Source organism: Spermophilus citellus (genome assembly GCF_964194105.1).
Source record: "Spermophilus citellus genome assembly, chromosome: 5".
Lineage (NCBI taxonomy): Eukaryota > Metazoa > Chordata > Mammalia > Rodentia > Sciuridae > Spermophilus > Spermophilus citellus.
The window spans coordinates 54275580-54295754 of record NC_138186.1 but is presented as its reverse complement, the minus strand read 5'-3'; the positions used below and the strand labels follow the sequence as shown (position 1 = coordinate 54295754).

The window sequence follows — 20175 nt, the reverse complement described above, 5'->3', positions numbered from 1 at the left end:
ATCACACAAGATCTGCTTAGAGAAGACAGCATTCACGTGGCTGTGATGTGGCCCAGATCTGATAAAGATGGCCAGGTTTCAGAATAACATCCTGTATGTGGCATTTCAGGAGACAAGACTCTTGCAACGAAGAATGAGCTGATCAATTTGCCTACTGAGTAGAAAATGAAACAAGTAAATCCATTTGATGCAACTGTTTTCTGTCTTGAGAAGTTAAACCAATGAAGATGCTCTAGGATGCAGACTATCATCCCAGCCTCGCCACATGCCTTTTCTAATTGGCACCCTGAAAGATTTCACAGGAAAAGGGTGTTACTTTGGTGTTGTTGATTTAAAGGTTATCTAGTCACAGTGAAGCAGAGGAGAATTCATCTTCAGAATTCACCTTCTTATTGAAAGCCCATGGAGTGCCTTGGCAATTAAAAATTCCTATCACCTATAGCCATTCCCTATGTGAGAAGGCTCAGCACTCGCCTTACAAATTGCTCTTTTGAAGATCAAAGGCAAGCTGAATGTGTCTGTGTGTGCTCTCGATGAGACTGTAATTTAATGGAATTTTTAGAGAAGGTTTCACTGGCAGTGTTTGGATGACAGCCACAGGGCGGAGGATTCAGGGGAGCTTGGCCACTCTTCCCTTTGGAGCATCTTCCCTGCCTTTAATTGGCACCTCATTAGAAATTAATGAAAATGACATCCTCTGTTCTTCCTGCTCTAGGCATGGAATGCTACAAAAAGGCCCATCACAATTCATAACACATTCAATTTATATAGCAATGGCTCTTAAGCATTATTTATGAGATGTGAATTTCTTGTCAGCAGTTAATAACCTGTACAGAGTGGAAAGGGAATGGAAGAAAAGATTGCGAATACATATAAAAAAAGATTTTCTGCAGTGAAGAAGTGTTCTGTTTGAGTTCAAACTACCTTTCTGAGTCTTCAATTTCAGTAGTAAATTACTGTGTTTTTCCCCTCTCCAAAACCTTTCAGGGCAGTTAAACATTTCTCCAACACTCCATGCATCCTCAAGGAAATAACCACACAACTCACCCTTTCCTAGAGAGATCCAAGCAGGCAGACAAGAGGAACACAAAAGCTATTTGTCAAAGACAGTTGTGTATGTTCCCATCTTTGTCCTTCATCATTTAACATATGGCAGCTGACTCAGTCATTTTTCTGGGTACATAGTATATGGTTCTTGGTAGACCAAACTCAACTTTCAGCTTCCTCTAGAAAGGGTCTATCTGAAGGGACTGTAGAAAGCTCTGGTTTTATTAACCCAACGAAAAAGTCAAATCTACCCCATAAGGAAGATCTCAGAATTGGGCAAAGATAAGGGACTATAAAATTAGATAACAACAACAACAACAACAACAAAAGATTGGAAGCCCAGGGCAAAACCCAGTAGGCACTAGAGACTCAATCTCCTGCCCAGAAGGGTGAAAAGCGTAATAGATAGGTTGGCTTCACTGGGGGCATGAAACACCTAACACCTGTTTCTGGATTTTCTTCAGCTAGGTATTAATAAGACCTTAGGAAATTAGGTAGTTTCATCAAAACTGAAGGGGAAACTGGGAGACTTGAATCTATCCCTGAATCTCATCACTAAATTGTGAATTCTACCAATTCTACCAGCTGCCTGACAAGAGGGAGCATTAGCACACAGAAGACAAGACAATGTGTCTGAGTGACTAATTGCTTGATCTGCTATGGCAAATTCAGTTACTTTCAAGAAGGAAACAAGAGCATTCCTATAATCCCTGTTACTTAGGAGGTTGAGGCTGGAGGACTACAAATTCAAAACCAGCCAGGGCAACTTAGAAAGACCCTGTCTCAAAAATAAAAATTTTTAAAAAAGGGTTTAGGGATGTAGACCAGTGAGTAGTAGAGTGCTTCCTAGCATGTGCAAGGCTCTGGGTTTAATCTCCAGCACTGCCTACCCATCCCACACCCTACCGGAAAAAAAAAGGGGGGGGGGGAAGAAAGAGCATTTGGTGGAGGAGGAAGGAGAGAACATAAGGTTCAGGAGAAATCCACAATTCTAACTGAAGAACAACCAAAGGCCTATGTTATAAAGGTAACAGGCAAAATGGCCAGGTAGGCTTCACCATATTGCTAATAGTGAATTGCAGAAACTTTCCAATGGTTCACATGAACACAGAAACAAAAATCTGCAAACCTTAAAGAATTAGACAGACTGTTCAGCATGGGACAAAGTTGATTAGCCATCAGACCCCAAAGCTTCTTTGGCTAACCACAGTATCCCTGATCTATGAATTTAATATTACCTGGAAGAGCTGACCCACACATAGCCATGAATAAGATTCTGGTCTCACCTGGACCATACCAAATTCATAAACACAATGAAGCCTAGAAACTCTGCAACAGACTCTGCCCCCACCACCTATCTTTTTTTTTTTAATATTTATTTTTTAGCTGTAGCTGGACACAATACCTTTATTCCATTCATTTATTTTTATGTGGTGCTGAGGAACAAACCCAAGGGCCCCCGACACATGTGCTAGGCAAGCGTTCTACCGCTAAGCTACAATCTCAGCTCCATCCCCATCTTAACCCTCTTCTTTATACTATTTAATAAACTTTTAATAACACACTGAATATCCTTTAAAAAAAAAACTTCTCTAGACCTTTCATAATTGTTTCCTGCTCCTGCAACTGATTATATACTTAACAGAGTATGTAACAAACAGAGTAGGTGTACAAGCAATTTTCATGAGAAGCTAATACACTTCCTGCCCGTGCATTTCCAAAAGGGCAGATAATTGAGAAATAGGAATAGAAAAGACTATCTTCAGAAGATAGAGAACTTCCAGGTGATACCACGTTATAATTGCTGAGTGAACTACGACCTAGTCCTCACTACCAGCAATGATCCTTGTAGGCTATCTATGGCTATTCCAGAGGTGAAGGGGGGAATTCCAAAGTTAACTTCTTGGGATGAAATATATTCTCAGAAGCTACAACAAGGCTGGAAGTCTGCCTGATGATAGGTCTGTTCTATAGGCCAATATCAATACTATATATACGTATGATAATACTATACTTTTAAGATCAGGAAATCTGATCTTAAAAGTATAGTATAAACAGGGACAAGCTAGCCTAGAATAATTCAGCTACACAATTTTAACCTCATGTCACATGATGTATGTGATTAAGAGAAGATGAAAAATTGGTCTAAGTTTTGTTCCACTGTGAGTAAATACAAAGTTTCAAAAAATGCATCCCTGTACAGCAATCCTAAGAGATGGTATTACACTGGAGAATTAATTTCGGGCTACTTCAAGGTGTTAATTTGCTGAATGAACTAAGGTTCAAAAAAAATTTTTTTTCTAATCAAATCTTGATATAAAAGGAATATTGGAGGGAAAGAGGAAGTACTTGGGACTGAAGTGGAGCAAATTATATTCCATGCATGTATGATTATGTCAAAATGAGCCCCAATATTATGTGTAACTATAATGTACTAATAAAAACATTTTAAAAAGGAATATGGAAAGAGATTTTTCCATTTATCAAAAATAGTAACACACTCATTCAAATTATATGGTACAAATCCCAGACTTCTGCTCGTTAGGTTAATTTCTAAAGTCACGAATGGGAAGGAACCAGTGTTAAGTGGTGAGGAGAAGCTGAAAGCACTGAGCAGTAAAAATGTAACTCAATATGTCTAAGAATAGTTGGAGATGCTTTTGTCTTCTTTGTATGCATGAGATGAAATGAAGGACATTTAGAAGCCAGAGCCCTGCACTGATTTCTCAAGCTCTACCCCTTCAGCTTGCAGAGAGGTACTTCAGCCTCTTAGGGTAACTGGTCTCTATCATGCCACTGGGGGAGATCTTACCACAGCGACACGATCCCAATTCTTGCTGTACCAGCTCCAGTTTGGTTTGGCACTGGAAGCACCGGCGTCGGCTCTTCTGTTTAGATCGGCTGGTTTCCTCAGACCGTTCAGTACTGTCCAGTAGTCGTGGCCGTTTCACTGGTGAAGCCTCATTCTCAGACTGTGAATCTGACCAAAACAACACATATTTGGGGATCAGGATTAGTGCTTGTCCTGGCAAGCACAACTGATTACTGTACTGCCAAGCACTCTTTAGATGAGACTTCTACCCCTGTCCAGGAAGGAACTGGACCTGTGTGAACAAGAGAGCCAGTTTTACTTGCCTGGTTTATACTGTACAAACCAAGACAAGCATGTACCTTTGGGGCTGTCTTCTAACAAACCAGGCTTGAGTTGGAGAGGGTGGTAGGGGTGGCTCAACAAAAATCAGTTCTATGTTGCTGCTATTGTTCAAAATAGCTAAGTTTTCATGATAAGACTATTCTAGCTAGAAATGGGATCCTCTCTTTGTACCCTCTTCAATTGGAGCCCACATGGTTATTACTTGTATAAGTGGTTTACCTCTTCTTGGGTATTTATTTGGTGGTGGTAGTACTGGGAATTGGACCCAAAAGCATTCTATTATTGAGTTACATCCCCCACCCAACCATTTTTTAAAAATTTAATTAATTTATTTATTTGGTATTGGGATTGAACCCAGGGACACTTAACCACTGAGCAACACCCCCAGCCTTATTTTATATTTTATTTAGAGAAAAGCCTTGCTAAACTGTGGAGGCTGGCGTTTAATCTGCAGTCCTTCGCCTCAGCCTTCCGAGTAGCTGGTATTACAGGGTGTGCCAGTGGGTCTTGGGTTCTAATGTATCTTTATATCCCTATACTTAGCATAATTCCATACTGAAAGTCAGTGCTTAATGGGAGATTTAATCTTTTCTAGTAAAGTTTCTTCACATTTCTATCCCTAAACATGTAAGAATCTGGCTCTAATACTAAAAATAAGTCCAATTAATATTCAGAGTAAAAAAGTACCTATTCACAAACAAGCTATCCCATGGCTTCCACTGTGGGTGGTTACAGAAGGCAGCACTTGGCACCATAACCTTAGGGCCTGTGCCAAAATGAAAGGTGAGAGAGGTATAGTGTATGACAATTTGTATCTTATGCAATCTCAAAAAAGTAACTAAAATACAACAAAGTTCATGTCACAGGCAAGCTGTAAATAACTCTTGATTTCAAAAGGGCGGGGGGCAGCACTTGGGGCTCTGTATTCCTACAATACTTGCTGGTGCATACTGAGGATGCATCTCTTGCCAAGGATCCAAAGTGGTTTGGAAGGGATTCTCCTAAATGGTTTTCTTCAAAATAATCCATATCCCACTACTTCTTACCTCTCCATCACCCTACCAAGGTCTAAGTCATCATTAGCTTGTCCAGCCTAAAACAACAGTGTCTTAACTGATCTCCCTGCTCATCCCTTTAAGCTCCCAAAGTCTACTTCCCACATAGCAGCCAAGTGATCTTAGTTTAGAATCACAACTCTTCCCTGCTCAAAACCCTCTAATAGCTCCCCTCCTCAGAGTCCAAGTCCAACAAATACTTGCCATGATTCTCAAAAGACCCTGCATGATTTACCTGTCCATCTCTCTCACCTCATCTCTTGCTGCTTTTCCCCTTTGTTCCATCTACATTCGCCTTCTGACTATTACCTATCTCTGGATCTTTACACCTTTTGTTCCCTCTGTGGAGAACATGCTTCACTCAGGTGTATAGAGGATCTCATCTCCTTTAAGCTTTTGCTTCAAAGTCACATTTTCAATAAAGATTTCCTCCTGGATCATCCCATCTTGATTATCCTGTTCCCCTTCCCTAGCACTTAATCTCCTCACTTTTCCTGACTTATGTTCCCCCACAGCACTTATCCTTTAACATGATCTCCTAGGAGAATGGAAACTCTTGGAAAAAACAAGAAATTTCACCTACTTTGCTGTGTGCCCTCCTTCCTACAACTCAACAAGCATTTCTTGAATGATTGAATCTTCTCCTAGGCAGTTCTGATCTTCTATTTAAAGTGGTTCAAGTGAGGAGTTGCAGCATGTTGGATGTATTTCAGTGAAGGCCATCAGTATGCCTTTCCCCAGCCTCCTTCTGTGTGAGAAGGATGTTGCACTTCACCCAAGATCATCTGCTGGCTCTGACAGGAATAGGGTACAGTGTGCTCACAGCCCCAGCTCTACCACCTGGTGACTTGAATACAAAGGCCCTGCACCATTCTAAGCAACTGCAAACTTCATTTTTCATCTCATTTAATTCTTCCAGACCTACATGACATTTTCCCCCAATACAAACCAACTAAATAAGGCATTTGATGAAAACAATTGAAAGCAAGTTCAGCCTATTTCCCAGCTCTGCTGAGCGAAGCTGTCCAGACCCAGTCAGTGTCCTGACTGAGGCAGTCAGACATGCCAGGCCCCTCCCATGCTTCTACAAGAGCAACAAACAACAATCTAAATGTAAATCATTACAAAGCAGCCAGACAAAAGGAACCTTGTATGTGCCACATTGTTCTCCTGGGGGTACTTCTTCACAAGCCAGAAATGGCACTATTTGTATTAATAGCCTTATTTAGATATACTTATTTGGGGGAGGGGGTAACAAGATGAAATATTCTAGAGTAAAAAACCCTCCAAACAACAAAAAGGTCAATTCTAAGACAGACCTAAATTTGTAGCATCCTTGTAAGAAATTATCCTCCAACCTGGGTGAGGGTACACACAAGGAAAAGGCCGTTGAAACCTTTTCATTATAATATTATTAAAATCTGGAGGGCTGTAGCATGATGCCAGCATGCTTATAACATAAGAGAACTACTCAGACCTTGAGACTTTCATTCATCCTTCTGATAGAAATGAGTGTGTGTTCAGAAATGCGAAGTTCACATTCCAAGTTCTTTCCAAGAGTCTAGCCCAAACTGTCAAATGTGCTGACTACCTGCAGAGCACCCATTCCCATTTCTAAAGGAAATCTCTGCACCAAAAAGATGATGACTTAATTTCAGGTGATAATAAAGCAGGGGTGAGGAATTAAAGAAAAGGAATAAAACCCTACACTGCTGGCAATGTTATCCAAAGCTAATGATTTTTTAAATAAGGATATGTGAAAAAAATTACTGTTTGATTCCTATGACTGGGACACAGAATTCATATTTATGTAATCATAATCACCACTGAACACTCTGCTTTGATGGAATCCCCAAGAGTTAAGAGGCCTGTCCAGTCTTAAGTTCCTACTTTATCTGATCCAACAAATTATCAACAACAATGCTAAGGGATACATCCACATGATTTTTTGCCAGAATTTTCCTTTATCCATCCCATATTAATATAAAGAGTACTGAATTACTGTTCTGGTAGGCAATACACATGGGAAATTCCTGAAATAATGGGTCCTAAGGGAGGTTTCTGATGCTGCCTACAGTTTCTGGTTGCACTGTACTGGCTGTCCTAAAGGAACACTATTGAGCCCTAGTTGGTCCTTATTGAGCCCTAGTTGGTCCTCTGAGTCAGTTTCTTGGCATATGTTTAAGTCTACAATCAAAGGCATGTAAACAATGTCTGAGCTGTGAGAAGCAGTCCTCAACAATTCTAGACCAAGACAGACAAAATGTCTAACACAACGTGTTTTTGTTTTTGTGTAAGAATCAGGAAACTCTTTCCAGATGTTAGGAGATCTTCAACTCTTAAGCTCTGGAATATGCCCACTTATCCTTCCCTCACAGTTGACAGGTCTATTAGACAGGAAGAAATCCTTCTGACCTCTAGTGCTCCCTAAACACAAGATGGAGGGGAATGAAGTTCCTCAAACTGTTTACTACTCTCAAAATGCAGCCATCTGGGATGGTGACTGCATTATACATAACTTTTTGGTGAAGCAACCCATTCTTTTACATTTTATCACAAATCAACTTAATGTTTTAATAGAAGCCAATGAAATAAATAGTAGTCTACAGAATCATCATCATCTTATCTGCAGAAGAAACTTGCATATCCTTGGCTAATTACTTAATGAAACCTTGTGCAATGGGATGAACTGCCTAAATAGAAGAAACAGATATCCAGGGCAGGAATTCTAATTATATAATAATGAGCTACAAAATTCAACTATTCAATTATAAATTTTATATAAATTAGACTATCAGAATAGATCTAAACATGGTTAACATTAAAGGAACCATCTACTATCCATATCGGAATAAATTACACCTTGATTACTTACTTTTTGCTCACAAATATTATTCCTATTACCTTGAAGCATTTTCAGTTTCCTGAACAATGACAGAGAACACCTAATTAGCCTACTTGCATACTTTGAACTTGGCCAGTAAGGGTTAAATGTGGAGAGAAAGGTGAACAGAAATAACTCTTACATACAGCTTTAACTGTCAGAAGAAGCGAGTCCTTGCAAGGAGCATGCTCATTAGCAGCAGGAGGATCTGTAGTGGTAAGCTAGAAACTGTTTCCACCCCAGAGTTAAGAGTGACTTCTAATTAAGGTCCTTCATAAAAAGCCAACAAAGCATCCTCCCACCCCCCGCCACCCCTATGCTTGCTTGAGAACATAATCTAGTCTGGGAATACCCATGCAGAGCTGCCTCATTCCCATGCCAGGCTCATAGCCCTTGGTATTCACCAACCCCGCACCCCCTGCCTTTTTTTCTTGCCAATGTTTAATGAAATGCCAAAGATACCATATCAGATCTTCTAGTTGATCGAGATCGTGTGATAAAACTAGGTAGGCAAATCTTAAGAAAAAGTAGTTTACCTATCAGCTTCTTTGATCCTAAGATAATCTCTGCTTAATTGGTGAAAGAATCGAGAACAATCATTTTTTAAATATATGAACTTTTGATGAGAGAAATTCTTCTAATTGTGCTTTCCTAGTCAATTATAGAAAGCAGTGTTAAGACTTTCAATTTAGGAACACATTTTAACTGGAAAGCTTGACTGAAGACAACAAACACAGCTACTTCTTTTAAAATTCTGTTTTGTCTCTGACAGAAATTCACATTTGTTCCTTACTGTCACTGTTCTTGTCTTTATTACTCATGTTCTCTCCCGAAAATTTCCAAATAAATTGTGTCAAGCCTGTCAAAAGTTGAATCCCAATCTCTCCTAATCTCCTGTCACTGTGTATCTGGCAGCGTGCATACACCCTGGGCCACTAACCATGGCTGTAGCCTGCTGACATCTCAAGGAGGATCCTAGACCTCTGTACAAGTCAATACTCAATATAAAACAGGAGAGTGGGAGAAGCAAAGAGGCAACAAAAAGAAGAAAGGCTTCTTCTATTTCCTTCACTCACACCTTTTCTTAATTTCACGAAAGATGAATCTGTTTAATCTCAGGCTATATGACAGCTTTTGAGGTACTCAATCAGTTTTTTTAGAACCTATCACAGAATCTTGACAGATTTGACATTTGTGATCCCAACAGCCTGTGCAAACATCAGTAAGAGCAATAATTAATGAACCTTCACACATCAATCCAGTCTCTCCCTTTGACCATTTAAAAGGAGCTTAAGCTCCTACAACCTCTGTCCATAAAAAGCATCACCCTCTCACTAGAAAAACTGGTGAAAGAGACGAAAAAGTCTGTCGTATACTGAGTTTTTCTTTGCATTTCTCCTCATGCTTTGCTTTCAGAGTGTATGCAGGGATTAGATTCAGTCTCTCCTGGCAATTTTACTCTTTGTCTGCCACAAAAGACTTCAAAGACAGAAAAATCCCTCATTATCCATTAAAATAATTTTTCCCACTTTCCTTGACTGGGATTGCAAGGAAATTACCTTCCCAATAGTCCTAGAATAATTGTGGAATAACAAGTCTGTTAAGAAAAGCATTACATGGATAGAGAATGAGGTTTTAGAAGTAAAATATTAAAATTTTGTATAGAATGCCATCTTCATTTGAATGGAGATGGATCTAACTTGAAATATATGTAGGGTGCTAAGTCCTAGATCATAACCATTTGTTAGTTGTTCACAACCTGCTGGGCAGTACAATTCTTTTCTTCTCATCCAACCTCATTCCCCAACCTCCAAATTATTTTTGATGGTTCTCACCATTCTTATTAGAGAGATGAGGGCACGCTCAATTCTTCCCCCATAATCTCTGCCTTGGAGACTGAAAGCAGACCTTTGACTCTTCTCCCTAATGGGAATACAAGGCGGGAAGATGGAGGCCTAGTCAGTAGTTCTATTGAGAGTACACCTGAATTTGTGGGCTCTCTGCCTTTCTCTGTAGGCTCAAAAAACTCAAGGCACCAGAAATAATCTTTGGGGTAACTAGTATCATCTGATTTAGATCTTCATGACAGCAATGCAGAAGCTCCTTCTAACAGAGCCTTTTCTGAGTGGAAGTCAGCTTGAAGAGCAGCAGAACACACAGAAGTCGGGTCATGATAATTTATGCCCTTCAGGACACAAGTACCCCATGTGCCCCAAAGGCATATTTTAAAGGATGGGATTAGATTTCTCACTTCCTCACAGCCCATCTTCCCTTCTGGTTCCTGTTATACAGGAATTCATTAAAGGTTCAAGTAGGAAAACCTGAATAGGAGCATCAGAGAGGAGTCCTTGCCTTGTTGCAAGCCTTAGCATCCTCCCAATCCTTCAATCTTTAATCAACTTTCTTTGTTTTGTTTTTGGTACTGGGAATTGAACGCATGGGTTCTACCACTGAGCTACATCCCCAGCCCTTTTTATTTTGAGACAGGGTCCACCCTAAGTTGCCTAGGCTGACCTTAAACTTGTGATCCTCCTGCCTCAGCCTCCCAAGCAGTGGAATTACAGGTCTGGGCCAAGGCCCATTTTTTTTTATTTTGAAAAATTTCAAACATACAGAATAATAAACACCTATGTACACTCCATCCACATTCAATAATTATTAATGTTTTGCCACATTCCTTACATTCTCCCCGCCATAGTTACATATTTTTCCCTTGTGAACCATCTGAAAATAGTTGCAAACACCAAAATATTTCATTCTGGAATACATACACATGTAATTTAACAGGATCATTTCCCTAAAAGACTAAAATATCACACTTAAGAAAATTAAGAGTAATGCTCCAACGTCATCTAATAATCAAACTAATATTCAGTCCATATTCAAATTATCCCACTGTTTTCAAAGCTATATGCTATCAAGTTTCATTGTTATACTTGGCTCTTATGTCTTTACAGGTCTCTTTTAGTCTGGAACAGTATGTCTCCATCCATCCATCCACCCACCTACCCATCCAATTAAAAAAATGTGGGCTTTTTTTTTCTTTAAATAGTCTTGGTTAGTTATCCTGTGGGATGTACCAAATCCTGTATTCAATATGTTTATTAATAATATTGTTCAACTTTAAAGAAAAGAGATCTTTAATCATACATCAGAACTGTAAAACTTTCAGTGGGTTCCCAATAAGCCCACATGCCACAACTACACGCAGGTGAAGAAGGGCAGGTACTGTGTAATCAATCCAGTTCCTACAATATCTTAGTAGGGAGGGAAAGAATACTCTTCCTCCAACTGCCTCCACTGCATATCTGACACATATGGGACATCAGGACAGGTTTTTCTGTGACTTGATCTGTGGATACACTTAGGCAAATATTAGGAGATGAGCTAACTTCTATTATTTTAACTCATGAGTTCTTTCTTTTAGTCTGATGGCATTCTCTGTAACTAAACTGATTTTAAAGGGTCATGCAAGTAACTCCTCTAATTATTTTCTTTCCAATGGCCTCCTGGACTTTTTCTGATAACCCTTCTCCTCTGGCTGATTGTATACTGTTGTTAGTAGTTGCTAAAAGACATCTTTTCATTGATAAACTGCTCAACTCTTTCGAATTCTTCTTTGTTTCAAATCTAAGGGGAAATTTCATCAGATTAAAAAACACATCAGAAAAGCCCACATTTGCAAAAAGAATCAAAATCTCATTCAATACAATAATATTCCAAGTTTATTTGCTCTGTTTCATTTTTACAGGCCTCTAGATTAATGACCACTACATCCAGGGCCATAGAACATTTCATTAACTATTTCTTGTGTGCCTACTATGTGTCAGGCACTGAGTTTTTGAACTGGCAAGTCAAAACTGAATGAGGCAGTGTTGAAGATATAGCTCAGTGGTAACACTTGCCTAACACACCTGAGGCCCTGGGTTCCATCCCCTGAAACAAACACACACACACACACACACACACACACACACACACACCAAACAACAACAAAAAAAACTGAGTGAGGCAGTGATCTCTCCCCTCAAAGAGACCAATCCAGAACACAAATATACCCACAGCACAGTATGTGCAATGTCAACGTACAAAAGGAATGCTATAAACATAAAAAATGAAAATGCTAAAATCTAGGGAGGAGGGGTAATTAAGAAGTAGAAGAGAAGAAGAGGGACAGGTCAAAAAAATGTACCCTCTGAACTTAAGACCTAATATATATAAATAAAATACACACACACACTTATTTATTTATTTATTTATTTATTTATTTATTTATTTATTTTAGTTGTTGATGGACCCTTATTTATTTATATGTGGTGCTGGGAATCGAACCCAGTGCCTCATACATGCTAGGCAAGTGTTCTACCACTGAGCTACAACCTCAGCCCAAGACTTATTATATAAGTCAACAGATGACATTTAGCTCACATTTGTCATCCCCATGATTTTTTTTCTATTAGGCCTACCATCTGTATGTAAGTATTTACTCATTCACTTTCTTCTCTTTATCAAAAAAAAAATCATCAAGTAAATAGAGCATTTCATAGTCTGTGGAGCATAGGCACTTGGAGAACACCAGTTTGATGGGTTTTCATGGAAATAAAGGTGCTAATTATCTTTCCCCTCTCTGACCTCAGCTGGTTCAATTTTCCCCCGCTAGGGGTCATAGACAGCTTGTAAAATGTCAATTTGTAAAATGGCTCAATTTTCCTCCCATATTGGTCTGTCTATTCAGACACACACATGGCTTTCATTGCCAATTTCTCTCTACAAGGAGTCTTCCCAACTCATTTTCTTTTTATTATTAAATGATTTATTTTGAGGTTCATATGTAATTATAAGAAACAATAACGATCTGATGCACCCTTCCTTCACCCAGTTTTCCAATGGTAACATCTCACAGAACTCTAGTACAATATATCACAACCAGGAAACTGATTTAGATGTGTCAAGATATGCAACATTTCCAACATGAGAAGGCTCCTTCAAATTGACCTTTTACAGCCATAACCACCACTTCCCTCCTTCTTTCTTGGTCCCTGGCAATCCTGTCAACCAGTGATCTTTCCTCTATTTCTATAATTTTGTCATTTCAATAACGTCATATATATGGACATATATATAGTACTATAAGTGGAATCATACCACATGTAATATTTTGTCCAAACTCAGTTTTAAGCAGGTGGATATGATAAAAGAGATTCCTTAAGCTGTAATCATTACAATAATGAATGCTAATACAAAGCATTACTCTGTGCCCATACTTCATACATACTTTTAGATATGATCACCAGTTTCGCTGGGATACATCTCGGTTGAATAACTCCACTTGTCCCCCGTTTTTAGAATACAATTTATATGACACTTATCATATCACTTTCTTCTCACTCCTGCTAACTCTAAGGAGGAGCCCTATAGATTGTAGTTTTTAATTTACATAAAATCAGTTTTATTCTTTTCTTTTTTTAATTGGTTGTTCACAACATTACAAAGCTCTTGACATATCATATTTCATACATTAAAATCAAGTGGGTTATGAACTCCCATTTTTACCCCAAATACAGATTGCAGAATCGCATCGGTTATTAATTTCTGATGTGCTAACTTTGTGCCGTCTGCCATATATTGAGTTTAATCTTGGATTTCAATGTTCTCATACTATGGAAAAAGAATCCATCTACAATTTCTTTACTGATTTTCACAGGATGATGCAACAAAGTACATACCCCCACCACCACCATCACCACACAACAGCATAAGAAAAGCCAGATATCTCCATTTGAAATTTTCTTCTAATAAGCAGAAAAAGCAAAACATGTATTCACAGTTTTAAATGGGTCCAACAGGCAGAAGACAAAGCTTCCTCTTCCTAACCATCCTGAGAGCCTCCTACGGCTCATATACCAGTTCATATACCAGTTAGGAGCTTATAAATCACTCCTGGGTTCATCTGAAAAATTGTAGTCACCATCCCTGTTTGTAAAGTGCCACTTCTGCTGCACTATTTACTGAAAGGACATCACCAGAAGCTAAATTCCAAGAAGTGGCTGGTCAGCAGAACCTGTCAGTCCAGCAGTAAATACAGTAGTGTTTCTTAGTAGCTGATACTTGGCCTAGCACCATTTCCTTGTTTTAGCTTCTCCATTAGCAACACCTGTCCTGCCTGCCCAATTAAATATTACTTTTCCCCATAGATTTTCCAGTTCTCAATGAAACTGACAATTAACCCTCAACGGATAATCTTTTCTAACATGCTTGGGTATTTTAGAGTTCAACAACAGAATAATACATTGATTTTTTTAAAAAAATACTACTATTATAGTGTCAGTAGTAAACAGTATAAAATAAGGGAACACTATTCAAGGTAAGACAAATCAGAATGAAAATCAAGATTAAGAAACCCATGTCTAAATCTCCTAATTTTCTTTCCTTGGCTACAAATCATTCAGAACCATGGGTGTTCAAAGACTCTTACAGTGATAAGTCTAGTCTTAAACTTTTATTCTACTATCTTTCCCAATATTATCAGAAAAGGAATATCAGTTATGATTTATTTTTCATCTCTTCAAGCAAAGAAAACATTTAAAAGGTCATAAAGTATCTATATATTCAGATTTATTTTCAAATAATTGTGTATAAGATGGGCAATACTATTTTCATTTAGTTTATCAGAACATTCATTTAGAAGTTAAACTTCATAAAAATACAGAATGCCTTCTTCCTATTCTGTGGTTTCCTGAAGCCTAGGTTTTCACATTATGCCTTATCAAATTACAAAACTATTTTGAGCAGTTGGGTAGTACCTGTGACTGGCTGCTTCCTCCTACTTTTAACTTATATTTGATGAGGCTTGGAGGGAAGAGATATGCCAGAAGTCTTCAAATACTATTATACACCAATACCCTGATTTTTCAAAGCACTGATGAACTTGTCCAGGGAGGGGTTAATCTGATCTGGCTCCAGGTCCTTTTTACCAGGAAGACTGAAAATAGGCGTCCTTTATAGAGAAACCCTGACTATAGGAGTAGAGTGGGGAAATGGATAAAGATGAATGAGATACCCGGTATGTACATAACATTACAAAATACAATCTTCATGTTTATCTAAAAAGAATAAAGGGGGGGGAGAAAAAAGATGAACGAGACACTAATTCAAGTAATTTTTATGAATTACTATTAAAAACAGAGACAAAAAGTCAAATCATGCAAATAATCTCACTCCTATGAAGCTTAACTACCATCCCAGTAGATATTTTTAATCTTCCAATTATTCTGCCTGTTTTATAATGCAAGATTCTAGAGTAAGGGCAGAATCAGCTACGTTTAATACTCTGCTTATGCTCAACAATAAAATAATAATATTAATAAAGGAGGAGGAGGGTAAAGACAAAGATCTCTGTAACAAAACAAGTTTCTAATGATGGTAATCTTGCCATAAGAGATTAACATCCTCTGGGATATGTGCTCCAGGTTTAATGTAAGGGGAAAATGTTTGAATGTTTGTATTTTGCTGTTTTTTAAAAAAATCAGCTATTTAAATGCATAACTGTGTAGATGTTAAAATATCTGATTTGTTTTTTAAAACTTTTTTTTTCTAATTTAGCATCAGCTTAATTCAGCTCCTCTTTCTACCCATCACTTATAGTTTCTTCTACCCAAAATCTAGCCTTTTAACTCATTATTCTCGGAGCAAATTCTTAAGTAACTTATACTATGCTTCATTTTAAATCCCCTGATATAAAGCTAAATGGACCTAAATTTAGGTATATTCTAGAATGCCCAGGGAAAGGCCTTTTATTACCCTGAATGAATGCCGCAGGTGTTCCTTCCTCAGGACTATCTGTGTTGAGTTAGTACTACTACCAAGAGTTAGTACTAGAAAGTTTAGGATGGCTGAAGAAAGCTGCCTTAAGGTTTATAAAGGAAGAAGAAATAACCCCATTTGTAAAATGAGCTGCTGGAAAATCAGAGGCAAGAAATTCTGAATAAAAATTATTATCATGAAAATTGTATTTAATCCATATTTGAAACACGAGAAACAAGTACCTAAACATTTTAACCTCAATTCAACTGATTCTACTCAACTCTGATGAGAGAACTGCTATTTATCAAATAGCAGTTCAGATTATGAACAGCCATACTAAAAATAAACTATATATCACATTAATGTTAAATTCCCAATTTTGATAATATTGGGAATTATTATCATATAGAATAATTTATTGATTTTTAAGAATTACACACTGAAGTTTTTAGTATAAAAGAATATTGGGTCTGCAACTTACTCAAATGGTTAGGCATGTGACAAATACACAGAGATAAAAGCCAATGTGGTAAATGTTAACACTGGAGAAGCTGGGTGAGCGATACCTGAAAATTTTATACAGTACTTCTGTGACTTTTCTGTAAGCCTGAAATTGTGTTTTTTAAAAAAGCACAATCGTATTCCAGAGTAGCCACATTTAGAGGTGACTGGCTAGAGTGCCTACTGATTCTTTTCCACAAGTGTGGCACTGCTTAAGTCTGCTGGAGGAGCACATGAAAAATGGCTGCAGTAGACAGTCAGCAGTAAAGTCAAAGCTCAGGCTTCTTTGTACCTGCAGTAAAGCCAGCACTGACCTATAATATACTTTAATGACTAGTCACAGACTTTACATGTCACTCTGTTACAATCTATAATTTTTTATCTTTTTATAGAAACAAAGCAGCAGCAGCTAGAACATCTTTTCAAGTAAATATGTACTTTGGCCCACATTCAAGGTAAAAACCTCAAAGATTGTCTGCTATAGTCTCTATCTCTTGCTAAAGGAACAAAAAAAATTGACAAAATCTAATTTTCTTACACACACACACACACACACACACACACACACATATACTTTTAATAAGTTTTCAAAGGGCAGATGAATGTGGGAAATGCATATAATATAACTAACTCCCCCATCCATTGCCCTAATAGAGATGTAGTTTATTTAAATTTCTGAGTTGTGATTCTGCTATTTGGGAATGGATTTCTAAAATTCTGTGGGTGGATACTGCTAATGAAACACAGAATTCAGAACGGCAGAGAGCATAGGCCAAATAAGCTTTTATAGCAGTGTGTGTGTGTGCACCAAAAATAATTATAGATATATAGTGGGAGGCTGCTTAACTGAGCCCACAGAGGCACTTGGCTGTTCAGATAACTAATCACAATATGAAGTCCCCCATGACAAAGATGCCTCCAAGGTTAAACTGTCTGATTTTTAATCATAAACAAGTGAATTTATTGGCTAAAGTATCTCCTCATGTTGTTGGTTTAGATGTAAGCGCCAGTCTTTTTTAACCAAGATTTTAACCACACACACACACACACACACACACACACACACACACAAAAAAAAAAAAAACCAAAACCCCAAAACAAACTGATAATGCTTTGTGGCCTCTAAGTTGTGATGTACCCCAGGGGAAAAGAAAAAAAAAAGGAATACTTAATTACAACTTAAAAAACAAAAACAATACAAAACTCAGAGAAGAGCTCAGGAAATAAGAGTTATTTATTTATTTTTTTGGTGTGTGTGTGTGTGTGTGTGTGTGTGTGTGTGTTTTAAGAAAGCAAACTTGTGAAATCGCTGTAAAGATTACTTTCCACCAATGAATACAATAAAATTTAACTTTTAAAACAGGACTTAGAAAAAAGGCAAAACAAAACAAAAAATGTTTCATTTTCCCAGTTCTAATTCCCAATTTTCTTAAGAAAGGACAAAATACTTTCTGAATTTTTTTTTTGTCATTCATAGCCATGACCTGTTCAAACACAGGCTGCCAAATGCCTTTCTTCTTTTCAAGACTTGACTACGGGCTGAGGTTGTGGCTCAGTGGTAGAGCGCTTGCCTTGCATGTGTGAGGCACTGGGTTCGATCCTCAGCACCACATAAAAATAAAGATATTTTGGGGCTGGGGATGTGGCTCAAGCGGTAGCGCGCTCGCCTGGCATGCGTGTGGCCCGGGTTCGATCCTCAGCACCACATACCAACAAAGATGTTGTGTCCGCCGAGAACTAAAAAATAAATATTAAAAATTCTCTCTCTCTCTCACTCTCTCCTCTCTCACTCTCTCTTTAAAAAAAAAAAAAAAAAAAAAAAAAAAAAAAAAAAAAAAAGAATTCCAGGAACCAGATGTAAGAAGACAAGATAGGGGGGCTGGGGTTGTGGCTCAGGGATAGAGCACTCGCCTAGCTCTAGCCTCGATCCTCAGCACCACATACAAACAAAGATGTTGTGTCCGCCAAGAACTAAAAAATAAATATTTAAAAAAATTGTCTCTCTCTCTCTCTCCCCCCCCACTCTCTCTCTTTAAAAAAAATAAATAAAGATATTGTCTCTATAACTAAAAATAATTTAAAAAAAGACTTCACCGACCTCCTCCTTTCCAAGTGTGCATTCTCCAGTCTGACTAGCCTAGAGTCCTTATGACCAGCTTCTGATTCCATCTCTTTTTTCCAATCACAATGTCTGTGTAAGTTCTTCCTTACTTTCCTCTATACTACTTTTGTTTCAGGTATCTTTTGTCTATATTCTCTATTGAGCATTTTCCAGGCATCTTTTTATGTGCTTTTAAATATATTATCTCCTAACTTTAAATATTCATTCTATTTTACAGAGAAGAAAACCTAGGTCTGTAGAGAGGTCAACAATTCTTCCAGTTATGTGACTGGCAAACAGGGGCACTGGCATGTGAGCCCATGCAGCCTGCATGTAGAGCCCATAGTTTCAACCAACACTCGCTACTTCCTTCTCTTTAGGGACAGGGACTTTAACTTGGGTACATTCTTGCTCCCCCTAGTTCCTAAGAATCACAGCATTCCACTGAGTTTACCCTCTCCTCTTCTGCCAATGATTACATAAGAAACCATAGTCCTGATTTTGTCCCAGATAACTTTTAGTTCAAGAAAGCAGACTAAACATTTTCCCCTGATTCCTCCATAGACCTAACTGAAATAAAAGCACAAAACATGAAAAATGAACAGAATTTTTCTGTTTAACTCAATCAATAAACAAAAGATTTCAAACAAAGTTCTAGAAGCTGATATCTGGATTGAAGTGGGTTTATGGTGAAACCTGGGGCAGCTGCAGGCCACTATGTGCAAGGAAAATCTTAAGAGGCCTCAGAAGCAGCTGGAATGGGGAGAAGCAGAATGTTCAATAGGGCAGACAGCAGGGGGATCCGATCACTCAAGGTACATCTATAGAACAACTGTACTAGTTTGCATCTCCCATCCTTGACAGCCAGCCCCCTCTGCCTGGTAAAAATCTTGACATCTCTTCTCTAAAGGAATGGTGTTTGTCTAAGCAAAGCTACATCTGCAGTCCCTTCAAAGTCAAATTCTCCTTCTAAATTGGAAAGCCTAACAGTAGGTTCTCAACTTGCTTATACCTAATGCTGCGAGTTAATGCCTCTACCCCACTATCCCACACAGAAACTCTAGTTAAAAACAAAACAAAACAAAACACTCAAGAAAGAGAATTGGTTGAAAACATTCCTACCCTTCCAGCCACAACACTGCAAGCCATAGAGCTGAATTTCCAAACACACGACCCAACACCACTGCCTGACCCCACACGACCGGACACCCCATCTCTGAAAGCAGCTGCCTCCATCTTGGGACGTCTTTGTTGCCAACTTTAGTTGGGGCAACTCCCAGATCGGAATACCAGCTGGGGCCTAGAAGCAATATCAAGGTAACTATAGTCCCCAACTCCTCCTTCTCCCACAGCCACTAACCCGGCATAGTGCTTGTAGTCAGTCCATAGCTCACAAAGTCTGGTCCTGAACTGCCCAATATAAAACAGCTCTTGGCAACAGAGGCATACCCCCAGAGCGCAGTCCACAAGACCTCCTGAGAGACAGGTTCCTGATTGGGAAGTAGAAAGGGGGGAGGTGAGTGAGATACATTTTTGAGACTAAATAAGAGACCAGGAATTTTGAGGCCTATGGGCGATATAAGGAGATAAGACCAGGCACCCACATCACAGGAGCAGGCCCCAAAGGAGA

General features: G+C 38.5%; 1 protein-coding gene across 2 annotated transcripts in view; it reads right to left on the bottom strand.

Annotated features, from left to right (window-relative positions):
- Positions 1-20175, bottom strand: part of ZFAND3 (zinc finger AN1-type containing 3) — a 328897-nt gene that overhangs the window by 29229 nt on the left and 279493 nt on the right. For both annotated transcript variants that reach the window (XM_081293661.1, XM_081293660.1), the window contains one exon: positions 3860-4027. In XM_081293661.1, the coding sequence (XP_081149787.1) occupies positions 3860-4027 (168 nt within the window). The remainder of the gene's footprint in view (positions 1-3859; positions 4028-20175) is intronic.